This window comes from Sminthopsis crassicaudata, chromosome 2 (assembly GCF_048593235.1).
Source record: "Sminthopsis crassicaudata isolate SCR6 chromosome 2, ASM4859323v1, whole genome shotgun sequence".
In the NCBI taxonomy this organism is placed as follows: Eukaryota; Metazoa; Chordata; class Mammalia; order Dasyuromorphia; family Dasyuridae; genus Sminthopsis; species Sminthopsis crassicaudata.
In genome coordinates this window covers 388,820,944-388,845,263 of record NC_133618.1, presented here as the reverse complement: position 1 = coordinate 388,845,263, position 24,320 = coordinate 388,820,944, and the positions used below count along the sequence as shown (strand labels likewise).

General features: G+C 32.5%; 1 protein-coding gene across 8 annotated transcripts in view; it reads right to left on the bottom strand.

The window, feature by feature from the left end:
* The window catches only part of ANKHD1 (ankyrin repeat and KH domain containing 1), a 129,757-nt gene that overhangs the window by 76,854 nt on the left and 28,583 nt on the right, over positions 1–24,320 (bottom strand). For all 8 annotated transcript variants that reach the window (XM_074291557.1, XM_074291558.1, XM_074291561.1 and 5 more), the window contains exons 2-6: positions 21,781–21,934; positions 3,488–3,644; positions 2,297–2,444; positions 1,238–1,385; positions 253–486 (exon numbers count right to left, since the gene is read on the bottom strand). In XM_074291557.1, coding sequence (XP_074147658.1) covers positions 253–486; positions 1,238–1,385; positions 2,297–2,444; positions 3,488–3,644; positions 21,781–21,934 — 841 coding nt within the window. The remainder of the gene's footprint in view (positions 1–252; positions 487–1,237; positions 1,386–2,296; positions 2,445–3,487; positions 3,645–21,780; positions 21,935–24,320) is intronic.

The window sequence follows — 24,320 nt, the reverse complement described above, 5'->3', positions numbered from 1 at the left end:
TCTAGGATATAACAAAGAATCATACGTAGATAAGTTTTTAACTTTATATGAAACCAGTGTAGTGGGACTCCTTGAATATGAAAGAATTTTAGAAGTAGGTTGAAAAAACAAAATTTAATTCCAATTATAGCCACCACATAACTTAAAAATTATAAGCAGCATCACATATTGTGTCCAGCAGGAATATTCTAATTTTTTTCATTAAAAATAGTGCTATTACTAACCTTGACATAATATGTAGTAAGCACCTACCTTTATAACATGCAAGTGTAAGTGCACTCTCTTTGAATTCATTTGAATGAGTGTTGATGCCTGCCCCATACTCCAGGAGAACTCTGGCAACCTCCACATGACCAGCACTGGCTGCTTCCATTAAGGGGGTATGTCCATTTTCATTGTGATCCTCTATATTAGCTCCTGCTTTCAGTAGCACTTTCACAATGTCCACAAATCCCCCAGCACAAGCATAAGTTAGTGCTGTGTTTCCTAACAAATCAGGGGAAAAAAGTAAAAAATTGAAATTAAACTATACTAGTTACAATCATAGCTGAGATGAAGATTCTACTTAAATTTCTAGCAGGAACACTCTCAACTTTCTTTGTATTAAGGAGAAGCAACAAAAAATAGACAGCAGAAAGAAATGAATGGCTTTAACCAAGGCTATTTTCTTAGGAGTAACCATTTTTTTAGCTGTTTGTCATCTATACTATACCATTCAGAATTTGATTTATATATCATAATTTTATAACTTAATTTCTATGTAACTTTCTTCTAATGATTTTACAAAAATTGATTTAATCTCTTAAACTACTAGACAATAACTCAATTTTAAGAATCATTCCTTAAAATTCTGTATCCTCAACAGGGGCTATAACAGCACTGGACACATAAAAAGGACTAAATACTCATTGCTTTATCAGTTGACTTCAAGAGAATCATGTTTATTAGGTTAAATTCTATTTTTATACTCAATCCTTAATTTTAAATAGCCACTGTGGGGACAGGTACAGTTAAATGACAAGGGGTACTAGGTGGCATATGGATCACCACTATTGTAAAAATTCAAAGAAATTTTCTTAATTCTATAAAAACAAGAATATCCTTGAAGTGATTTCAGAATTATTAAAATTTTTGATAAACAAAATCTGGAACACTGCAAAAAGAGTTGTGACAAATATAGATATAAACTAAAGTTGCCTTTTGTCAATCATACTGTATATACTTTGAAAATACATACCTGTTGAAGACTGGGCATTGACATCCGCACAATGAACAAGCAACAGCTTTACAATGTCTACATAGCCTCCACTGGCAGCTGCCATTAGTGGAGTTATGTCTCCTTTATTCCCTCGATCTTCAACATTTGCATGCATAGCAAGCAACACCTTAAAAAAAATATATAGTCATGTAAACTCATAACTACTAGAGTTCATAACATTTTTGCTAAATTCACAAAAACTGAGGTAATTTTTTTTACCTTTGATAAGCAAATCCAAGAAAACAGAAATTTATATATATATATATATATACACATATAAAAATATGTCCATATGAATACACACATATGTATATTTATTTATATGTGTGTGTGTGTATATATATATATATATTAAAAATTGAACATCTTTACCTCCCTGCCTTCCTATCCTAGAGAAACCTCCACCCTGAGGCCCATATTCTTGGATTGATCACATCCTGGCTCAGACCAACGTTTTTTGAGACTCTGGTCACACACACTTCAAACTCTGTTGCCTTACTGTTTAAACTTCTGCCTGGTACATAGTAAGTGCTAAATACTCTATCAATGTCTGTAATTCAAGGCTGTCAAATTAGATTCACTAATATAGTACTTTTTGCCCATAAAAGGAAAACATTTGTCTTCAACTTCCAAATTCTGCTTCTCCTATCAAAGTATTCAAAAAGTACAAATCTGTATGTATGAAAGCTACTATGTGATTGAGTAGACTTCTTTAATGTCTAGTTTCTATACTGCTTTGAGAAAATAAGCAATTTAATTCTAAACATACATAAATTATTCATCTTCTAATTTTTAAAAAACTATCCCCTCCAAAAAATTCTATATACATGCCTCTCATTTCTCTTATTTACTTATGTGTATTGGGGCCTATATAATATTTGGTTGAGAGAAATACGAATGGCTAGCTATAAAAAATTATTTTACTAGTATTAATAAAACCAAGCTACATAATCTACTTATATTTCTTTTTAAAAATCAAAGAAAATAGGACATTAAAAACAATGCCAAAACTCTTCTAATATGAACATTTTTACTTACTTGTGCCAATTCATAGTACCCTGCTGAACAGGCCAAACAGAGCAAACTTTCTCCTTCTTCAGTATGCTCATTTACACTTCTTCCTTCATCAAGCAATTTGCGGACAGCATTTACATCCCCATCTGAGCAAGCTTCTGCCAAACTGCGACTTAAAAAACAAAATCAAAAGATACAGAAATGTGCAAATGTGGGAAGGACAAGACAACACTAAAAAACAAAATTAATTTAAAAAAAATTTCTAAACCTCTACTCCTGAATTATTGTAAGCAATTATGCATAAATGGTCCAAAGTTTTAAAAAGATTTGGCTTTCAAAACAAAAAATAAAACCCCCAGACTCTTAAAAATGTTTATTTTAAAGTATATACACAGGTAAAAATACTTTAACATATATTAGTATTATATGATGATCAATTCTGATGGACGTGGCTATCTTCAACAATGAAATGAACCAAATCAGTTCCAATAGAGAAGTAATGAACTGAAGCAGTTATACCCAGCGAAAGAACTCTAGGAGATGACTATAAATCACTACATAGAATTTCCAATGCCTCCATTTTTGTCCACTTGCATTTTTGATTTCCTTCACAGGCTAATTGTACACTATTTCAAAGTCTGATTCTTTTTGTACAACAAACAACTGTTTGGACATGTATACATATATTGTATTTAATTTATATTTTAAAATATGTAACATGTATTGGTCAACCTGCCATCTGGAGGAGGGGGTAGGGAGAAGGAGGGGAAAAATTGGAACAAAAGGCTTGGCAATTGTCAATGCTGTAAAATTACCTGTGCATATATCTTGTAAATAAAAAGCTATAAGAAAAATACTAATATATGTTGTTTTTTTAAATTTCTACCCAAACAATACATTTCATTCACTAGCCAAACCATCAGTGCATATACAGAAAGATCTACTTAGAATCTAAGTGCTAAATCAAATAAAATTGCAACTTCTAAAAAGGCAACTTCCTTTAAAAACAAGGATGGTACTCTAATTCACATTTGTTTCTACCATTGTGCCTAAAACACAGTAAGCACTTAATAAGTTAACAAAATTATAGCAAGATCTCAAGCTAAAATCTGTTGGTTCCCCTTTCCAAAATAAATAAAATATTTAATGGAAACTACTATTCTAAAAATTGTCCACCAAAAAAACATAGCTATTCTGAAGTTATGAAATACGTACTTGTCCACTTGTCCTGCATTATGGCTGTTCTCTGCTCTCATTCGTGTCAAAGCAGCAGCAGCTTCATCCAATGCACAGCTGACAGAAGAAGTCAGTCTTCGGAGCACCTCAGGATCTGCGAAGGCTTTACCATCGGCAGTTGACAATTTACCAATTCCTTCAGAGTATGTTCATCACATGGGTTAGTACAGGGAAGAAAAAAAATCACACAAAAGATGCACAATTTTAAAATTTCATCCACATGCAAGATTAGTCCCAAATAATTCAATTACATGCTAGAAAAATGACATTCAACACATTTGATTTCTTATAAAATTTGAAAGAATGATTTATAAACAAGACAGAAGTAACAAAGTTCAAAACAAGGCACTATATTTTAGTCTAAATTACTTGTTTTAAGATGATTATGTTTCAAAAATTCAGGCTACTGGATTTATTATTTAAATTAAAATTTAGTGATAAATTAAGCAAAAAAAAAAGCTTCAAGAATGAAAAATTTTCACTTTGCAACTGGGTTGAGGGTGATGTTTATGTAAAAAAAAGTGAAGAGAAATTTTAAAATAAGTACTTGGTTTTTCATGGATTTAAAATGCTGATGCCCTCTTGAATATCTATGTCCACATTTCCCCCCCCAAAAAAACCAAAAAACAGACATTTATGTCTCATAAAATATAAACTGAGTTGAAATGATTTTATTATCTTCATTATTTTTGTGTTTTTAAGTATGCAGCCAAAAACAAATGCATCAAAGAGTCATTCAGCTTAGTTTTTAAAATTCAGTTAATTTTATTAATCATCTAAAGAATATCAAACAGGTGTGACTAAACACTATGTTTTGGTATTTAATTTTAAAATTATATTGAACAAAATGTTACAAGTTGTCATTATGTACACTATATGCTAACCTTAAATATATACTATATAAACTAAGGCCAGATGATATGCCAATGGTTCTTAATTAGGAAGAATGTTTCTCCTCAAAGACCTTTGTCTTAAAAGGTAGCATAATTTCTTTCTGTGGACATTTTAATGATGGATATAATATTAGTCTTCTACCAAATTTAAACCATTAGAAGACAATTTAGGTTATTTGCCAAATGTCTTGTATGTGTATCCCCTGCAAGGATTAGCACAAAGCTTTTAGGAAACCTTTAAACCTTTTTACTTATTCAAATTCATGCCATTCCTTGGTGAAATTAAAACATAAAGCATTCTTTACATAATACCAAAAGATCAGAAGGATTTGCAGAATAGGATTCTACTTGGTCAGTCAGTCAATTAATATTTATTAAGTACTTATTATATGCTTAAACACTGTGCTAAGTACTGAGGATACAAAAAAAGGCAAAAGTCCAACTAATTCTACCTTTTAACATCCCTCCAGTAGGGAATGTCAAAGTACACAATATTACCAAACTTTTGTCTTTTGGTAAAATGTTATGGGTTAATCATCTTCTGGGCTACCTGTAGCATCATTTATTCAACACCAATATGTTTGTTTCTTTATCCAATCTGTTTCATATTTTCTCCTAGTGTTTTCCATGGCACCCAAAACTGTTAAACCAACATAAATTCTCTGATACAGAGAATATGGATTAATAATAAACAAATGAATTTCATTGGAAATAGTCTGATATAGCAGCTTATTTATGTTTTTACTATATTTCCAACATTTCAATATTAACTTTTAAAAAATCAACTATATATTTCCATCTCAAAAACAAAAGTAAACTCTAGGCAACCAATATCTAACAATTCCTAAACCTGAAAAAAACTGCCCACACCATTAAAAGGCATATAAAAATATCAAAGATTTAATCTAATGTCATTTCACAGACCAGGAAAATTAGTCACAGGAGTTATTACCTGCTCAAGATCACATAGCCAATAAAGAGAAAAATCAGGACTGTAGTCCATGTTCCCTAACTGCAAATCTAATACTTTTTTCATTGTTATCAGGAAAACATCACCCACTATTTTGAACTTTGTATTCCCCTCTGCCAATATTGTTATTAAAGTTACTTGTTTAAATGTTTAGTACAAAACAAGCCAGTCTCCACTAAACACATAATTATGCTAATCTTCTAGGAAATCCATAGAGTAGCTAACGGTAAGTCTCTGTAGGTGGTGTGTGAAAAATAAAGATATACTGAATGGGTGAATCCTGACCATCTACATTATTATAATTAACATTAGTACTGAAATACTTGAAATAGCAGAAATAGTATCCAGTGAATCAACTAAACTCAACTGTTTAGTTTGGCATCTCTAATATGAAACCTTCCTACTAATACATTTCACCTTGAATAGTATGTCAACTACTTTAAGATGAAGGTGTATTTCATAATTGGATTCTGAGTATCTAGTATGTTGTCTTGTAATGTTGTCAGTGATTATTCAGAGTTTGTTGAATTGAAGGTTGTGTTTATCAGAAGAATCAGTTAGCAAGTAGCCATTATAATTTTCCAGTATCCAAACACAGAGGGGAAAATTGAAAGCTAAATTTAAACTGTCCTTGACTAATGACAGCAGTGACAGTTTGTTTGCTATAACAGGCAAAAACAATATTCACTGTACTATTATAAAGTATGTCTAGAAAGAGTGGCACATATCTCTATGTTCAAATTCCTGGTAATTCAACCATGTTTCATTTATACAAAAGGAGATAAAGAGCAGATTGCATTCAATTCTGTGATAGAACAAACCACTTGAAATTTATTCAGCCTTTCATAAACTGTGACTCAGGCATTTTTTCTGTTTATTCATAATCTCACAAGACTGAAATAAGAAATGACACTCTAAATAGGTCTTATGCTAATTAAATGAAATTGACTATATTTTTAAATAGGGAAAAACTTTTATTTTTCACATGAGAATTATTCCAAATTAGGGATATTGTCGAAAATCACAATTGCTGACTCACTGTTTTAAATTAAAATCATTATTTCACAAAAAGTGTTAATTTCTTTACAAGAAAAAAGAAGAAAATTGATGCAGTGGTAGCAATTATCTGCTGAGCACTCACGTTAAAAATTTATCATAAACACTACCTTCAATTCAATAAACCCTGAATAAGCAGTGACAACATACTAGGTATTCAGAATCCAATTATGAAATACACCTTCATCTTAAAGTAGCTGACATACTACTCAAGGTGTAATGTATTGGTAGGAAGGTTTCATTAGAGATGCCACCTATGATTATGAAGAAAAGGAACAATGGTGAGGAGATAATGTTCTAGGGTGTGAAACAGAGAAGAATAAATCAAGAAGTATTTTTAAGTTGTCTATTAAGTGCTAGGTGCTAGAGACACAAGAAATTCAAAGATTATATTTCAATGGAATGTAAAGCATATATATAATTAGAGAGAGAGAGAAGAGAGAGAGAGAGAGAGAGAGAGAGAGAGAGAGAGAGAGAAAATAAATATGAAGAAAATGAAAACAAAATAGTTAAATGCAAAGTAGTTTGAGAGGAAGGGAAGCAGTATTAAGGGAGAGAGGTGGTCAAGAAAAGCTTCAATAGATACATAAGCCACATCTTGAAAGAGAGATTCTGTGAGACAGAGAAGAGAATGTATATTAAAAACATGGGGGATTACCTGTGTAAAAGCATGGAGACAGGAGATGAAGTATCATACATAAGGAAAAAGGAAGGGCTAGCTTGATCAATCATAGTGCATGATATGGAGGATAATATAGAAAGAAACTAGAAAGATAGGCTGAAGCCAGGTTGTGAAAGTTTTCAAAGCTTTTAAAAGCAAACAGGAGCCTACTCTTTGGACTTTTGAGGGGTAACAGATCTGTGTGCTTAAGGAAAATTACTCTGACAGCTGAATAAGGAGTAAGAATAATAGAAAGAACCTTGAGACAAGAAAATCAATTAGAATATTACTCTAAATTGGGACCCTAATACATTGTTTATGGAATTGTGAACTGATCCAGTCATGGTGTATTAATCTGAGGATGATTATCTGTAATCTCTCCTAATATTTTATTTAAGAATTTTTCATTAATATTCATTAGGGAGATTGGTCTATAATTTTCTTTCTCTGTTTTCACCCTCCCTGGTTTAGGTATCAGTACCATGTCTGTGTGATCCAACCATTCTGGAGAGCAATATAGAACTATGCTCAAAAAGCTATCAAACAGTGCATACTCTTTGATCCAACAGATCAAAAACAGATTTTTGGGATACAACAGAGCTTGTATCCCAAAAAGAGCATAAAAAAAGGGAGAAGGATCCACATATGCAAAACTGTAACAGCCCTTTTTCTAGTAGCAAGGAACTAGAAACCGAGTGGATGCCCATCAGCTGGAGAATAGCCGAGTCAGTTATGGTATATGAGTGTTATGAAATATTATTCTTCTATAAGAAATGATCAGCAGGATGATTTCAGAAAGGCTTGGAGAAACATACATGAACTGATGCTAAGTGAAATGAGTAAAACCAAGAGAACACTGTACAGAGCAACAAGATTATGTGATGATCAACTCTCTTTCCAACAAGGAGGCAATTGAGGCTAATTCCAATAGACTTATGATGGAGAGAATTATCTGCATTTAGAAAGGACTGTTGGAAAGGAATGTGGATCATAACATATCATTTTTACCTTTTTTTTTTTTCTTGTTTGCTTTTTGTGTTTTTTTTTTTCCCTTTTTGTTTTGATTTTTCTTATGCAACATGATAATTGTAGAAATAATGTATAGAAAAACTACACATGATTAACATATATTGCTTGCTGCCTAGAGGAGGGGGATAAGAGGAAGAGAGGGAGGAAAAATTTGGAACACAAGGTTTTGCAAGGGTGAATGCTGAAATACTATCAGCATATATTTTGAAAATAAAAAACTTTTTTTTTTTAAATATATCATTCTAATAATTTAGGCGAGAGATCATGAAGACCTGAACTAAGATGCTAGCTATGTAAAGATGGAAAAGCAACTGGATATGAAAAATGTTTTGGAGAAATCTCATGACAAATATTCTCAGAAAGTAGGAGCTAAGACTCTCTGATTATTTAAGAAATAGTATACAGGTGGAGAAGGGGAGGCTTGAAACAGCTGTAGTGAAATATATGCTAGAAAAGGGAAAAAAGCATTGCAGATGAATAAATATAGTGTTTGGGCCCCTGGTTATTAGGCTAAATTCACATAACATTCTCTACAGATAAATAGTCAAATAATATGAATGAGCGGTTCAGAAATGAAAGTTAACAATTACATGGAAAAAAATGCTCTATATCATTAATAAAAAGAATCAAATACATCAAGTTTGAAATTAAAATAATTTTACTTTGAAACAAAAAAATTCTATCCTACTTATAACAGTAAGAGGTAGTTGAATTAATGTAACAAATATATAATTAGTAAAATTATTTAACTTTGTCCAGCAGCATTCAGTAGTATACAAGTAGGAACAGAAAAGATAGATAATAAGCACTGTAACATAGAGTTGGGATTTGTATGGCAACAGGGAAAAGGACAAGTGCATAAATAAACCAGATAATTGTAGAATCAAAACGTAGTAAAGTAAGGCCAGAGAGAAATTTTGAACTTTAAAAGGGTACAAATTTATGATGAGCATGCTAAACGCATGGAGGACTGAGCAAACTACTGGGCTTATATCCCAAAGAAATAATAAAGATGAGAAAGGGACCTGTATATGCCAAAATGTTTGTGGCAGCTCTTTTTGTAGTGGCTAGAAACTGGAAAATGAATGGCTATCCATCAACTGGAGAATGGTTAGGTAAGTTGTGGTATATGAATGTTATAGAATATTATTGCTCTATAAGAAATGACCAGCAGGATGAATACACAGAGGTTTGGAGAGACTTGCATGAACTGATGCTGAGCAAAGTGAGCAGAGCCAGAGGATTACTGTAACACTTCAACAGCAATACTACATGAAGATATATTCTAATTGAAGTGGATATCTTCAACATAAAGAAGATCCAACTCACTTTCAGTTGATCAATGATGGACAGAAACAGCTACACCCAGAGAAGGAACACTGGGAATTGAATGTAAACTGTTTGCACTACTGTCTTTCTACCCAGGTTACTTATATCTTCAGAATCCAATTCTTACCGTGCAACAAGAAAATTAGATTTACACACATATATTGTATTCTAGGTTATACTGTAACACATTTAATATATATGGGATTACCTGTCATCTAGGGGAGGGAGTAGAGGGAGGGAGGGGAAATTTTGGAAAAATGGATACAAGGGATAATGTAAAAAAAGAAATTACTCATGCATATGTACTATCAAAAAAAATTATAATTATAAAATTAATTAAAAAATAAAATTAAAAAAAAAAAGAGGACCGAGCAAGGAAATAATGTAAGGAGAGGAAATTAAAATTTCAGAGTTCTGGATCATGGAGGCAGCAGTTACAGATGATAGAGAGTTACTCTAAATATTTAATCCCAAAGAAGTTGACCAGATTGATGAACTAGGAGGGTGAAGTATTCCAGGGCATATGAAAGTTTTTCAAGTATGAGAGCAAGAGCTAAAGTGAGTAAGAAAAATATTAATCAGATGCAGAACTTCTTAAGAAGTAAGAATGATCTAGAGCAGATGTCTTTAATCTTTTTTAGTATCATGGAAACCTTTGGCATGGAATCTATGGACCTCTTCTAAGAATATTTGTAATTTACTTACTTATCCTAATCCAGTGAATCCAGAAGCCTGAGGAAAAACTGCATCTGGGAGGATGGTGAATAGGAATAAATTATCTTTGGGTGAGAGTTAAATTTCTTTGAGTACAAGGAAATGGAAAGATTATAAGAATAAGCAGGACCAGGATTATGTCATTTACCCACCATAACATGAGGAAAAGATACAAGTGATTGGAAGATCCTGTGATGTTTGAGCACAGAATCAGTATAGAGCATTGACTTTTGTTTTCTCTAGCTGGTTACTCTAAAACAGAAAGAAAACATGGAAATGGAGATAAGAGTACAGAGGAAGCAGAGAATTCACTATAGATACTTAGATTAATGATAAGTTGATGTTCTAGTGTCCTTGTGAAGTTGAATTCATACTTTACAATAGCCATTTACCCCCATTCAAAAATAGTAGGGAATGAGGCCTACTCAGCAGACATGGAGAATTTCAGAGACTTCATAATTCTGAGATATGACAGATCTATGACAGAGATGAATCCCTTTTGAAGGCATACTTCTACTATCTCTTATACCTTGAAGGTTTGGCATCTGTGGGATTTCAATCTCTTTTGACAACTGTTCTCTATTACCCATGGTTTACTAAGAACTATGATCTCTCTTCTCTTTTTTTTTTTTCCCCCCCCTGAGGCTGGGGTTAAGTGACTTGCCCAGGGTCACACAGCTAGGAAGTATTAAGTGTCTGAGACCAAATTTGAACTCGGGTCCTCCTGAATTCAAGGCTGGTGCTCTATCTACTGCGCCACCTAGCTGCCCCAGAACAATGATCTCTTAAAGAGTTCTGAGGCCCCAGCATGGCAGATGAATAAATGTAGTGTTTGTGTCCCTGATTATTAGGCTAAATTCACATAGCATATCCACAAATAGTCAAAAGATATGAATAAGCAGTTCTCAAAAGCAGAAATGAAAGCTATCAACAACCATATGAAAAAAATGCTCTAAATTACTAATAAAAATAACTAAACATCAAATTTTTAAATAAAAATTTTACTTTGAAGCAAAAATTTTTATCCTATCTTTATAAATAAAAAATATACATCACATCAAAAAACCTCAAGAATCCAGCCACGTTAATGTTTTGATGTATACCCAATCAAATAAACTTTGAAAATAATGTTTTGAATTTTTTTACATGATTAAAGAGAAAAGTAAGTTGTATGTAACAGACTGGCAGCTTCAAGTATGATTTTTTTTTTAATTCCAAGTTTTATATGGAAACAAGCATCTTATTTGGTGTTTAAATTCAGAATTCTTTTAAAATAATTTTTAAAAACCTAAAATACTGTTGTTCATGGCGTTGTAAATTAGTTCAGCCATTCTGGAACACTATTTGGAATTATGATCAATGAAATGATCTACCATAATTATAGAAGAGTAATGATGAAAAATGCTTGCCACCATCAGAGAGGTGATGGACTAGAGGTGCAGAATGAGACATTTTCAGATGCTGCCAATGTGTGCATTTATTTTGCTTGACGAGGTTCCTTTGTTTCAAGGATAGGTTTTTTTTTCTAAACAGAGGAAGGGAGGGATAATGCCAAAAACAGAAAGCAAAGAGCAGCAAATTAAATATTCAAAAAAACGAATGAACAAATGAAAACAGAAGGACTCAAAAGAGAACAGACTGAAATTTAGGGAAAGATATTAAGTCCACCAGCTTTGGTATTAATTTGCTGAATTTGTTATATACTTAAAAAAAAAAAAAACTCAAGGTATACACAATAAAAATTTGTGGTTTTATTATATATAGTCTTCTTCATGTATGCAGCAAAATTCATTTGCTGATGAGTAGTAAAATTTCATAATAAAAGTTAAAAGTTTAAAAAACTCCTACAACACCAGCTCTTGGACTTCATGCCAAGATGGGGGGGGGGGGGAGAGGAAGACCCATTCAGAAGATTTCCCATACACAAAGAGTTTACTGCCCAATCTGCACAGATCTGGCCCCACTTCAGTACTTTTGATGCCTTAAATCTCAGGATCAATGATGAATATGAGTTCCTTGTAGAGCAACTCTACAGCCCCAGGGTCCTGAAGATTGGGTTCTATGATGAATGTGAACTCCCTTCAGAGTGGACTCTATAGGCTTTTTCACTAACAAATACCAACACCTCTTCTTTGATGAGTTACACATCTATTTATACTATTTTTATGTATACTTATCATAGACAGATATGCATTATACTTACATATGTATTATGACATGGGTGTGATATACACATGCATGTTATATACTGCCTTCCAAAAATGGATGAAATGCACACACACACACACACAGAAATCGCTTACAGATTCATCTTATTTTCTACTAGGCTATAAGTTTCTTGAAAGCAAGGACAGTATCTTATTTCATGATCATAGCTTCATCACCTATCTCTACCTATCTTCATAAAAGCTGGTGTTTAAGCAAATCCTAAAGTACTTTTTATTTAGTCATAAATACATATGTAAGAAGCATATTGCCATGTGCTTTTTTAATCAAATGTGCCTGGTGTTTCAGAAAAAGTTGACCTTCCACTTTTCAAACATAAATTTCCAACTCACCAAAATTCACCAAAACTTTTCATCTCCAAAAGTGCTTTTAACACAAACATCAAACTTAGCTACCTCATTATTTTTTAATCTAGGTCTGTTTGTAATGGCTTCATTATTTTGAAAATAAAATGCTATATTCCTTGCACACAATATTCAATTTGACTGACAAAAACTAGGTAACAAATCAAAATAGTGTATAGTAAGCACTCCAAAAAAAATTTGTTGAATAAATATGATGTTGATGTTACATAATTAATAAAGTTTTACCTATCTTCAACAAAACTTACCCACTTCACCCATAAAGCTTGTGTTCTGTTACCTGTAACTAGTCATTCTTCATTTGTTACTTTTATCTAATTAATGTGGTTCCTTCAAATAAGGACAGTCAAGATAGGAAATTTTCACAAAATGACCGATAATCTTTACCTTGCTATTTTTTAAAGAGCATTTTCATCACTAAACTCATTTCTTACAGGTAAAAAAGTACACTTTTGAAAGATTACTTGATAATTTATTTCTCTGATAGTCCTCTGGTGCCTCAACATGGTTTGACAGTAACTCTGGATACTGGAAGAATATGCCAGGAGAGTACAAACTCTAACTCACTCAAATCAAACTAGATAAGCTCTGAGTATAATCCCAGACATGAATTATTATCAAGAAACTAGTCAAATCTGAAGATGTTGGGTCACTATATGATAGGAATTATTTGGCCATGGCAACTCATGAAACAAAGAAAAATAAATAAATAAACCCTCAATCCTGCACAAACCCTAATCACTCTACACTGCTGTGGCAGAAATGAGGTCAGAGAATAACAAGATTCACGTAACTTTCAATTCACCTAAAAAGATTACTTTAATGCTAGGTAATTGAAATATTCGAGAATGTTCAATGGCCAATTGAAACTAAATTAGATACTACTGGAAGAGATGAACATCAATATTAATATGTTTAGAATATCAACATTGATATTCTCAATATAAATGAAATAAGAGATAAGAAAGTAGAAACTAAAAAGGAAGGATAACTCACAGATTCTACCTGGGAAAGCAAATAAAGCAGTTGGCTTCATCATGTACCAAAAGGCAATAAGTATCATTCATATAACATTGTCATCTCACTCTGCAGTGTACATGGTGAACATAAGTAATAATGACCATTATAAAAATGATTGTAGCTTACATAAAAATCACTGTGGAAAAGGCAGAGTAAGGGGCAGCTAGTTGGTGCAGTAGATAGAGCACCAGCCTTGAATTCAGGAGGACCCGAGTTTAAATCTGGTCTCAGACACTTAACACTTCCTAGCTGTGTGACCCTGGGCAAGTCACTTAACCCCAGCCTCAGGGGGGGGGGGGAAGGCAGAGTAAAAGAAAAATTCAAAAAAAATATAACAAGATCCATCAGAACAAGTTTGAATATATCTTCAAACTTAGATAACATGAATGCAAAGATGACCAAGAGAGGGGATATGGTTTGAGATTATGAAATTATAGATGACAAACTCAGAAGCCTCATGTCTGTGCAATACAAAATGCTTTCTTCCTTCAAAGAGTTGAAAAACAGAAGACATGGCAAACACTAAGTAATATGACACACACAAAAAAGAAGTACTTTATTTTAACAAACAGAAAATGACTGGTTGCTTACTGATTTATTAGTCACTGAACTGTTCTAACTGAACTATATAAAATCAAATCAATTATCGGCTAAAGCAAATTTTTAAAATAGCAGCAAATTTCGAATTAAAAATGAAGATACATTGAACAATTATAACAGCTCAAATTCAGTGATTTTTTTTTTAAACAAGAAATGAACAAAAGTAATTGTTACCTTTTCATACAGAAGTTTAATCAAGGTAGAACAGTTACCACAATGGTAACCAAAAGAACCCAAGAATTTCTGTAGCCAACAAATATCTGGCTTCGTTGCCAAGCAGAAAAGATTTGGCAAAAGAAGTGAATGGTAATTTAGAATATAAAATAGTGGAGATTCATTACAGAGGATCATAGTGGCCTACGAGCAGTATCAACTCACAAAACAAGGAAAAGTAATTAAGTAAAAAATAAATCTGAAGAAAATATGGCATGGAACAGTTTATCTCAAAAACTCCTAAATAAAATTGGAGGGAAGATAACAGAACATGAAGCTATCTATTCTCACTGTGGATAGCAGGATCACATTTGGGAATGATTTAATAAACACTTGAGGAAATGGAAATGATATTTAGATAAAGTAATAAAAGTAACTAGGCCAGACTAAGTACAAATCAAATCTGTTGTATAAACATAATTTTGAAGCATCAGGGAATCAATTTTTAAAACCTCAAAAGAATACCAAATAATTGGGGTGGATAAAATGACTATATATTAGTCAAAAAGGAAAATGAGGAAGTCAGTGACTATCAATTCATAGGAACATATTCTAATCTCCAAAAGATCTTTAAAAGAACATTCTACACATATATCAAAGGTAACCTTGATGTAAATGTGAGAAGAGAATAAATATGCTTTCACAAACCACAGCAGACTTTTCTTCACAGTCACACAAATGATGGAAAAATATGGAAAAACATAAGATCCCATGATAGTCATATTAAAAAAAAAAAAAAAAAATCTTCCATATATCTATTTGGTACAGTAGATACAATATTGGGCCAGGAGGCAGGAAAACTAAATTCAAATGTGACCTCAGATACTTCATATCTATGTAACCTTTTGGCAAGTCACCCTATGTATTCCTCAGTTTCCTCAACTGTAAAATGGGGATGATATAGCCCTTACCTCACAGGATTATTGTAAACAAGATATATTTGTAATGCATTAGCAGAGTACTTAACAAATGCTAATTTCTTTCCTTTTTTCCCATTTAAAAGGCAACTACTTGGCAGAATGGATAGAGCACTGTACTTGAGAATTAGAAAAACATAGATCAAATTTTGCCTATGACACTAACTTTGTCACCATGGCCAATTCAACAAACTTCTCTCAGATTAAACTGGAGAATAACAATACATGTGGCTGCAACTTCCAGGGATTCTGTCAGGCTCAAATGAGATTATATACTTAAAATACTTATCAAATCTTGAATTGTCATAGAATGTCAGTTTTTGTTATCATACAAGATTCTCTGGTAAATATAAGCAGAAGAACTGTTCAATGATTATTTATCATATTAAATGAGGCAAATAACAAGAGGATACATGATCATTAAAGATGGTTTTTTTTCACCATCATAGAGGATATTTTCCACCATTTTCAATGGTGGGGTAAATCCTCCAGATACTACTATTTATACAAAACTTTAAAATATCAGTACAGCTAGTCTTCAACAAAAACCATAAGATGAAGAGATAGATCTAATAATCTATTCAGAAATGCCTAAAGGATGAAAAAGTGCTTTTGTCCAGACATGCAGTTAGATGAACAAAACATTAAGTAAGTTCATTAGTACATTCTCAGACAGGCACTGCAAATGGACAATGAGTTGGGTCCAGAACTGAACAAAGAAAAGAACAGACCAGATTACATTTGGAAGAAATACACAGTGCTTTCAAGGAGTTGAAGATGCTCCTTGACCAATAAATAAACAAATGAATAAAAAATAAATGAGCACTTCTTTTTCTCTATGATACTATTATGGCTTCAAATTAGGTAAAACCAGGATCACTTGTACACAAGAAGTAGTATAAAAAGTCACCCAGGAAATGTATGATGATAAAAGAAGGTGGGATGGTCATGTAGGAAGATCAAAGAATAAAAGATGGAGAGTCCAAATGGCTGCAATAGTACCCAGAACATGTTAAAAGACCTAGAGGGAAGACCTCTGAAGTCTCTATACTGGGTAGATCCTCTCAGTAGAATTTATTCCCATAAATAACATGGACAAGAACTGAATAGGATGAAAAGGCATGGATGGGTTGTAATCTGCATCCTTAAATAAAATATTCACATCAATAAGATCCATTGAAGTAATGAAGTATTAATAGTTGGCATTCTAAATATTGGTGTTAACTGCCTTGACGATGATACTTTTCAACTTTTTAACATTATATCTTCCCTGCATCTAAGCTCAATGTTAGCAACATTATAAAAGTAGATATTCCTAAACTTTAATTTTCAAGACAGTTTTCACTGTCAAATGATTCTCTGTGGAGAAGAGTATTTAACTTGAGCCAAGTACAACTCTTTGTAAACTTTTAAAATTGTTTATAATTTCAGAGCATAAAGTTATATTATTCTTAAATAAAATCTAAAACTGCAAGGCTACATCTAAGTATTCATAAGACTATTTTAAGGAAATTACAAATGTTTGATAAACAAAAATTTTCAATTGGAAAAATGAAGGTGTTGGATTAGATAGATAACCTCTGAGGTTCTTTTCAGCTCTACATCTATTATCCTATGAATTTATGAAGTGGACTTTACTGAGGCATCATTGTTTGAATGTAGAATTAAGGTGTCTTTTCTCAGAGTGACTAATGACATACTTCAATACTTCAAAAGATGCATGATTCTATTCATGTGGGTGGAATTCCCTCTGCCTATGCATATTGCAACCCCTCCATACCTTAGTAGACTGTTTCATGAATTGCTGTAGCCAAAAAATTCATCACCTGGTGTCCAACCTTCTGGTGATGAGCCTCTTCGAACTTAGCTAGGTTGGTCCATGGATGACAGATATAGAGTCCATTCAAAGGGCCCACACTTGAAGCCTTTCCAGCTTGGTAGGACCTGCCGGAGCTTGCGCTCTGCTAGCATAACCTTCAAGAACCCAGGGTCACCTGTAGGCCACAATGAGGCATCGAAGTAGGACTTTAGTGGAGACCTGCTGACAAAAGTGACACACTTATGACACGTTCCTATATGGTTTCTAAAAAACCTCTCAAGATTCTGCTTAATATCCTGAATAAGAAACAAATCGACACACAATTATTAAATCTCAAGTTCTAACCTTTGCATCAAAATAGCACAGGAGCACCTATCACTAAAAGGTGAATTATGGCCCAAATTGAGATTATAAGCAAAGTAAGAAAAGCACAAGGTTTTAGGTTCCCTTCAATCTGAGATGAATTAGATCCCCATTTCCACTCTAAAAAAGACCTAAATCATTAGGGTCAATCTCAAAGCTGATCCAGCTTCCTAGAAACTTTCCAGAGAGGTATAAATGCTTCCAAAGAGAAATGACTGTAATTGTCTGTCCCTAGTCCATATCTCCATCACTGGAATTCAGCCAAAACTTGGTTTCCTCCCTGGATAGGCTATGTAAATCCTGCCTTCCTCCCCTCCCCAATAAATAAAATCAAGTGATTATATATCAAAGGAAAAGCAAATGTTTCCAAGTACAAAACATCATCATGAAAAGTCACCTACTTCTCAAAAGGATTCAGCATCAACTTGACAAGATAAAAACTTGGGCAAAAAGCATAACTAGGTCAGAAATATTTTCCTACATTATTCATAATAATGTATGTGTTCATGACAATGCTATTATCTATATGTACTTCTTGAGATGGCCTTTCAGTAAAAATGCTTTGTTATAGTGGCTCTTTTAGAACCTCAAAAAATAAATCTATTTTAAATAGAATCCATGAATGATCATCATGTTAAAATTTGTCCTATAAGGAATATTTAAACAATATACTATTGGACAAAGCAAAATTTTCTAATTATAACTGTTTTCTATATATGCAAACTTTTTTTCTTTTTTTGGTCCAAGAAGAGGAGTCACCATTCTGATGATTTCGATCACCTCTGAATTAATTACTACTCTTTACTTTTGATGGATACAGCGGCTAAATTAGTAATACTTTTTAGCTAGATCCTATCTCATCGTCAGTGTTTCAAAATCATTTTAAAAAAAGATGAAATTTTCTGTACCTTGCATCTACTCTCAACTAACGTCACAAAGAAGGAATTAAAACAAGCTATGTACTTTTTAGCCCACTTGTTATACTATATCTAAAGTAATCACAACAAAATCTTTTTCTACTTCAAATCTTTTAAGTTCAAAGCTTTAATAATGGTAATAAATCTAATTTAGAGCCATCCACTAATTCATCAGAAAAATCACAATCAGAAAGTCCATCTTGGCAATCCTTCCTTTGCTTTTCCAAAATAGTATAAATAAATATAGATAAATAAGATCCTAAACAAATATGCATTTTACAACTTATTCTCTTCTATAATCTTATGAAAACACCCCTAAATTTTGATCCCTTAATCCTTACTTATTCCTCATCATTATTTGGTCAAGCCAAGCACTGTGTTGTTTATCATCACTTTAAAATTTACAAAGCCCTTTTTTAACACAAGGACCCTATGCAGTAAATCATACAAATATTATCACTATTTGAAAGATGAAGGGACTAAAACATAAAAACATTAAGCAACTTGCCCAAACACAATCTAAACTCAGTTCTCTTGACAAATCTAGTATTCTTTCCACTATACCATCCTACAAAAATCAATGGGTTTTCCTTAAAATTTTTCTGACAAATAATATTTCACAATACATAATAATCAAAGGCCTACTGTAAAGTTGTAGAATCTTTTTTGTAATTTATTCTGTGAATTGCCCATTTAGAAAAGCTGTTCCTACATAACTGCCTACAGTAATGTTATTTTACCTAATAGTTTATTTTCATGAAACTAAAAACATTAAGTAAGGTGTATATATAGAGCATTTAGTATGTTTCTAGGGGCTCTTTAAAATAGAGATAAGAAGCTATAAAATTTCCTTCTCTTACACACTTTTTAAAAAAGTAAAATAAAATATATAAATAAGAGACTATTATGCACACAGGACAAAAAAGACTAATTTTTACTTGAATGAGTAATCCACTAAAAAAAGCTTGTCTTTCAACTGAAGGAAAGTTCTTATAGAAAATAATCAAGGAGAGGGGTTTAAAATAAAATTAAAACTGGTAAGTGTACATTGCTTCATACATTTTACATATTTTTCTTTTTGCCTTGCCTCATTTTTGAGGATTATGGAGCTTTTTGGTAATTTACAAAGCCCAGTGTAAAATGGATTTAAAATGAATTTAAAAATATAGGGCAAACAACAATTTGTTGGGAATCTCTCTGGGTATCTATATAACCTTTCCTCATTTGTCTATCCCTTTCTGCATACTTTCATCTTATATAATAATAATTAGAATACATTCTGTTCTGGTTCTGATTTTTGGACTCTATTATTTCATCAAAATTCTTTACATTCTTCATATATAAGATATATAATTATTTTACTAATAATGTTAGATTATTCTGTTAACAACAATATATTCAGCTATTTCCACATTCCTATTATTTTTGTTGTTGGTTAATAGTGCCTTGAGTCTTTCCAACTTCATCTTATTAGATATTGGAGTGTTTTGCTATCTCCTTCTCCAGCTCATTTTACAGAAGAGAAAATTAATGCAAAAAGAGTCAAGTGGCTTGTCCAGGGTGATACAGCTATTGCATGTCTGAGGTCATATTTGAACTCACAAAGGAAAGTCTTCTTGACTCCAGACCTGACATTCTATCCACTGTACTACCTAGTTATCCAGTTCCTACTACTGTGTATGTGCACACAGAAACACACATGTATATGCATACACACACACAGAAATAACACATAGTTTTTTCACATTAACAAAGTGTCAAGAAAAATATACTTAAAGAGACTTTTTTTCTTTTTCTGTTAAAAATTGGAGTACTGCTAGGTTGATTGCTTGTTAAAAAAAATTTGAGATTACAATTTCATTCAAAATGTACGAGTGTATTTATTCATCATAATGCCAGCAATGAAATTTTATTTTTTCAAAAAATAATTCAATTGGTATGAGGTGATGCTTTAAACCTGTTTCAATGTTCATTTCTTTGTTGTCAAGGATTTTTAATATGATTTTTTTTTTAAAGACCATGCATATTCCTCTCTTGTAAATTTATGTTCCTATCTTTTGATATGGTATGCATTGAAGACCTACATTCATTTTTTTTCCAAAATTTGACGGGTGTTCATTATATATATATATTCCACCCCCCCCCTGAGGCTGGGGGGTTAAGTGACTTGCCCAGGGTCACACAGCTAGGAAGTGTTAAGTGTCTGAGATCACATTTGAACTCGGGTCCTCCTGAATTCAAGGCTGGTGCTCTATCCACTGTGCCACCTAGCTGCCCCAATTTCTTCCTTTTAATAGATACTTACCTCCCCCCTCCAGAAGTGACATAGATATGCTACTCTGTTTTCTTCTATTTTTATAAAAAGCTTTAAAACAAAGTTTTGAATCTACAAAATCATGTAGATATGTGAGCTAGAAGACAAAATCTATTTTCCATCATATTGCTAACCAGTTTTCTTAATATTTATTAAAAGAGTAATCCTTTCCCTATCTTTTACGTTCTATAGGTTGACCAAACATTAATCTTTTGTATATTTTGATTCCATGTCTGAAATCTCTTCTGTTTCATGGGTTTGTCTATCTCTTTTTTAAAATCCAAATATTAGATTTTGAGATATTTTGAAATACATTTTAAAGTCTGAAAATACAAGTCTACTATTAATTGACTTTTACCTCAAAACTGTGTTCCTAAATATTCTTGTCCATTTGTTTTTAAAATATTTATGCTTATTTAGCATCACTTGTAGAGCTATCAAAAATTTAGTTTATTTTCTATTGATTAATTTATTCCAAGGGAAATTTCAATTTGTTTATCATGATTACACATAGAAATATATAGCATTTTATAAATCAAAGTCAAGATTTCTCAAATTGAATGAGAATTATCTTCCATATTATTTTTATTTTATAAACTGTTGAGGGCAAAGGAGTTTGCCATTAGTATGACAGAACTTTATACTCTTAATTAAAAAGATAAATCCAGAAGTCATTAAAACTTAAAATTTAAGGTATTCAAAAATTTAATTTTTTAATCTTGGAATTTTTAAAGTTCAACTTTACAAATGTGAACATATTCTTAATAATGGGAAAAATTTAATCAATTCTATATAGACAGCTAACAGTTTAAATGTACATAAAGGGAGAATTACTTGGCAAGGATAACATGAGAATGCAAATAAAGTACCTGCTGCTTCCAACAATGCTTCTAATCTTGCTTGCGTCTCAGGATCCACTGTGCGTAAATCTGTCCCTTCTGCTGCACTTGATAAGAATAACTCTGATGTTGTTTTAAGCACTGGGTTATCCAGATCTTCTTGGTCCAAAATAAATGACTCAACCTGTTTGAGAATTAAAGATTCAAGGTCCATTAAATAGATTTTGTAAAATCCACAGCATATCTCTAGAATTACTGACAAATTTCCTTGCTAAACTTAAGTTTAAAAAAGATGTATGTTTCTGTCTGTGTATGAAAGAAAGGGAAAGAAGGAGAGGAAGAAAAAGAGAGAGAGATAAATGATATAGACTCATGGGGATAGAAAAAACTTTTGAAACAATGCCAAATTTAGTATTGGTCTTTAGTTAGTAAAATTCCCTCTTTAAAGTTACAGAGACCCATTTCCAAAATATATAGAGAACTGACCCTAATTTATAAGAAACCGAACCATTCTCCAATTGATAAATGGTCAAAGGATATGAACAGACAATTCTCAGAGGAAGAAATTGAAACTATATCCACTCACATGAAAGAGTGTTCCAAATCACTACTGATCAGAGAAATGCAAATTAAGACAACTCTGAGATACCACTACACACCTGTCAGATTGGCTAAGATGACAGGAACAAATAATGATGAATGTTGGAGGGGATGTGGGGAAACTGGGACACTAATACATTGCTGGTGGAGTTGCGAAAGAATCCAGCCATTCTGGAGAACAATCTGGAATTATGCCCAAAAAGTTATCAAACTGTGCATACCCTTTGACCCAGCAGCGCTACTACTGGGCTTATATCCCAAAGAAATACTAAAGAGCAGAAAGAGACATATATTGCCAAAATGTTTGTGGCAGCTCTTTTTGTAGTAGCTAGAAATTGGAAGATGAATGGATGTCCATCAGTTGGAGAATGGTTGGGTAAATTATGGTATATGAAGGTTATGGAATATTATTGCTCTGTAAGAAATGACCAGCAGGAGGAATACAGAGAGGCCTGGAGAGACTTAAATCAACTGATGCTGAGTGAAATGAGCAGAACCAGAAGATCACTGTACACTTCAACAACAATACTGTATGAGGATGTATTCTGATGGAAGTGGAAATCTTCAACATAAAGAAAAACCAACTCACTTCCAGTTGATCAATGATGGACAGAGGTAGCTACACCCAGAGAAGAAACAGTGGGAAGTGAATGTAAATTGTTAGCACTAATATCTGTCTGCCCAGGTTACATGTACCTTCGGAATCTAAAGTTTATTGTGCAACAAGAAAATGATATTCACACACATGTATTGTATCTAGACTATATTGTAACACATGTAAAATGTATGGGATTGCCTGTCATCGGGGGGAGGGAATAGAGGGAGGGGGGGATAATTTGGAAAAATGAATACAAGGGATAATATTATAAAAAATATATATATAATAAAAAATTATTAATAAAAAATAAATAAATAAAGTTACAGAGACCCCCTAAAATCTACTAATTCTAGGAATAGGTTGTCTGTGTAGCCCAGGTTAAAAAATCTCTCGTCCAAGGTCTTATAGACCATTACATCAATGTACTTAAAGTAACTTAAACAAATCAGATTCATACATTTCAATAAATCCAATGTAAATCAGTAAGAACATAAGTCACTAGTAAAATGTTATGAAGGGATTTGTTTACCTCTATGAACCTAGAAAATAAGTACATTTATTTTAATATAAAAACCATTGTCCTATTTCAATAAATTGTATAAATTACATTGCTTTGTGTATACAAGTTATATAGGGGCAGCTAGATGGTGCAGTGGATAGGGCACCAGCCCTGAATTCAGGAGGACCCGGGTTCAAATCTGGTCTCAGACACTTAACACATCCTAGCTGTGTGACCCTGGGCAAGTCACTTAACCCCAGCCTCAGGAAAAAAAAAAAAAGAAAAGAAAATCAATACAAGTTATATATATCAAAGATTTTATAGACTATCTTGTTTTAGATTATTGGTGTAAAAAAGGTCCGTGAAGAGAAAATTTCATGGAGACAACTGAAAGGACCAATTTTCCCTAAAACAGCAAGCTTTCCTGATATTTCCCTAATTTTCTGGTAAAACTGATTTGATGCCTGATAAAATATGATTTAAATTCCTTCCTTATTATAAGAGTTAATTATGGAAAATCTACTAGAAACAAGTGTCCATATGTGTTCTTCAAAAGCATTGTACTATACAAAATCAAGGAATTAAAAACAAGAGGGTTTATGGGTAAGGGGCACAATGCTCAGAAATGTCAATTACATTTTTTTTTTTTAATAAGAATCTAATAAATAACAGTAGTACATTAGCTATTTAGGAAATCCATAAATAGACATAGTCCTTGGCCTTGAGTTGTATCCTTGGGCTGCTCCTCTGCCTACTAAGAAATCTTCTGGGATCTCTTTTTGTCCTGGTGCCTTGCCTTGATCTTCTTTCCATCCCAGGTATTGAAATATTCCTTTATCAAACTCCTGATTATGTTATCCTATAACTCCAATT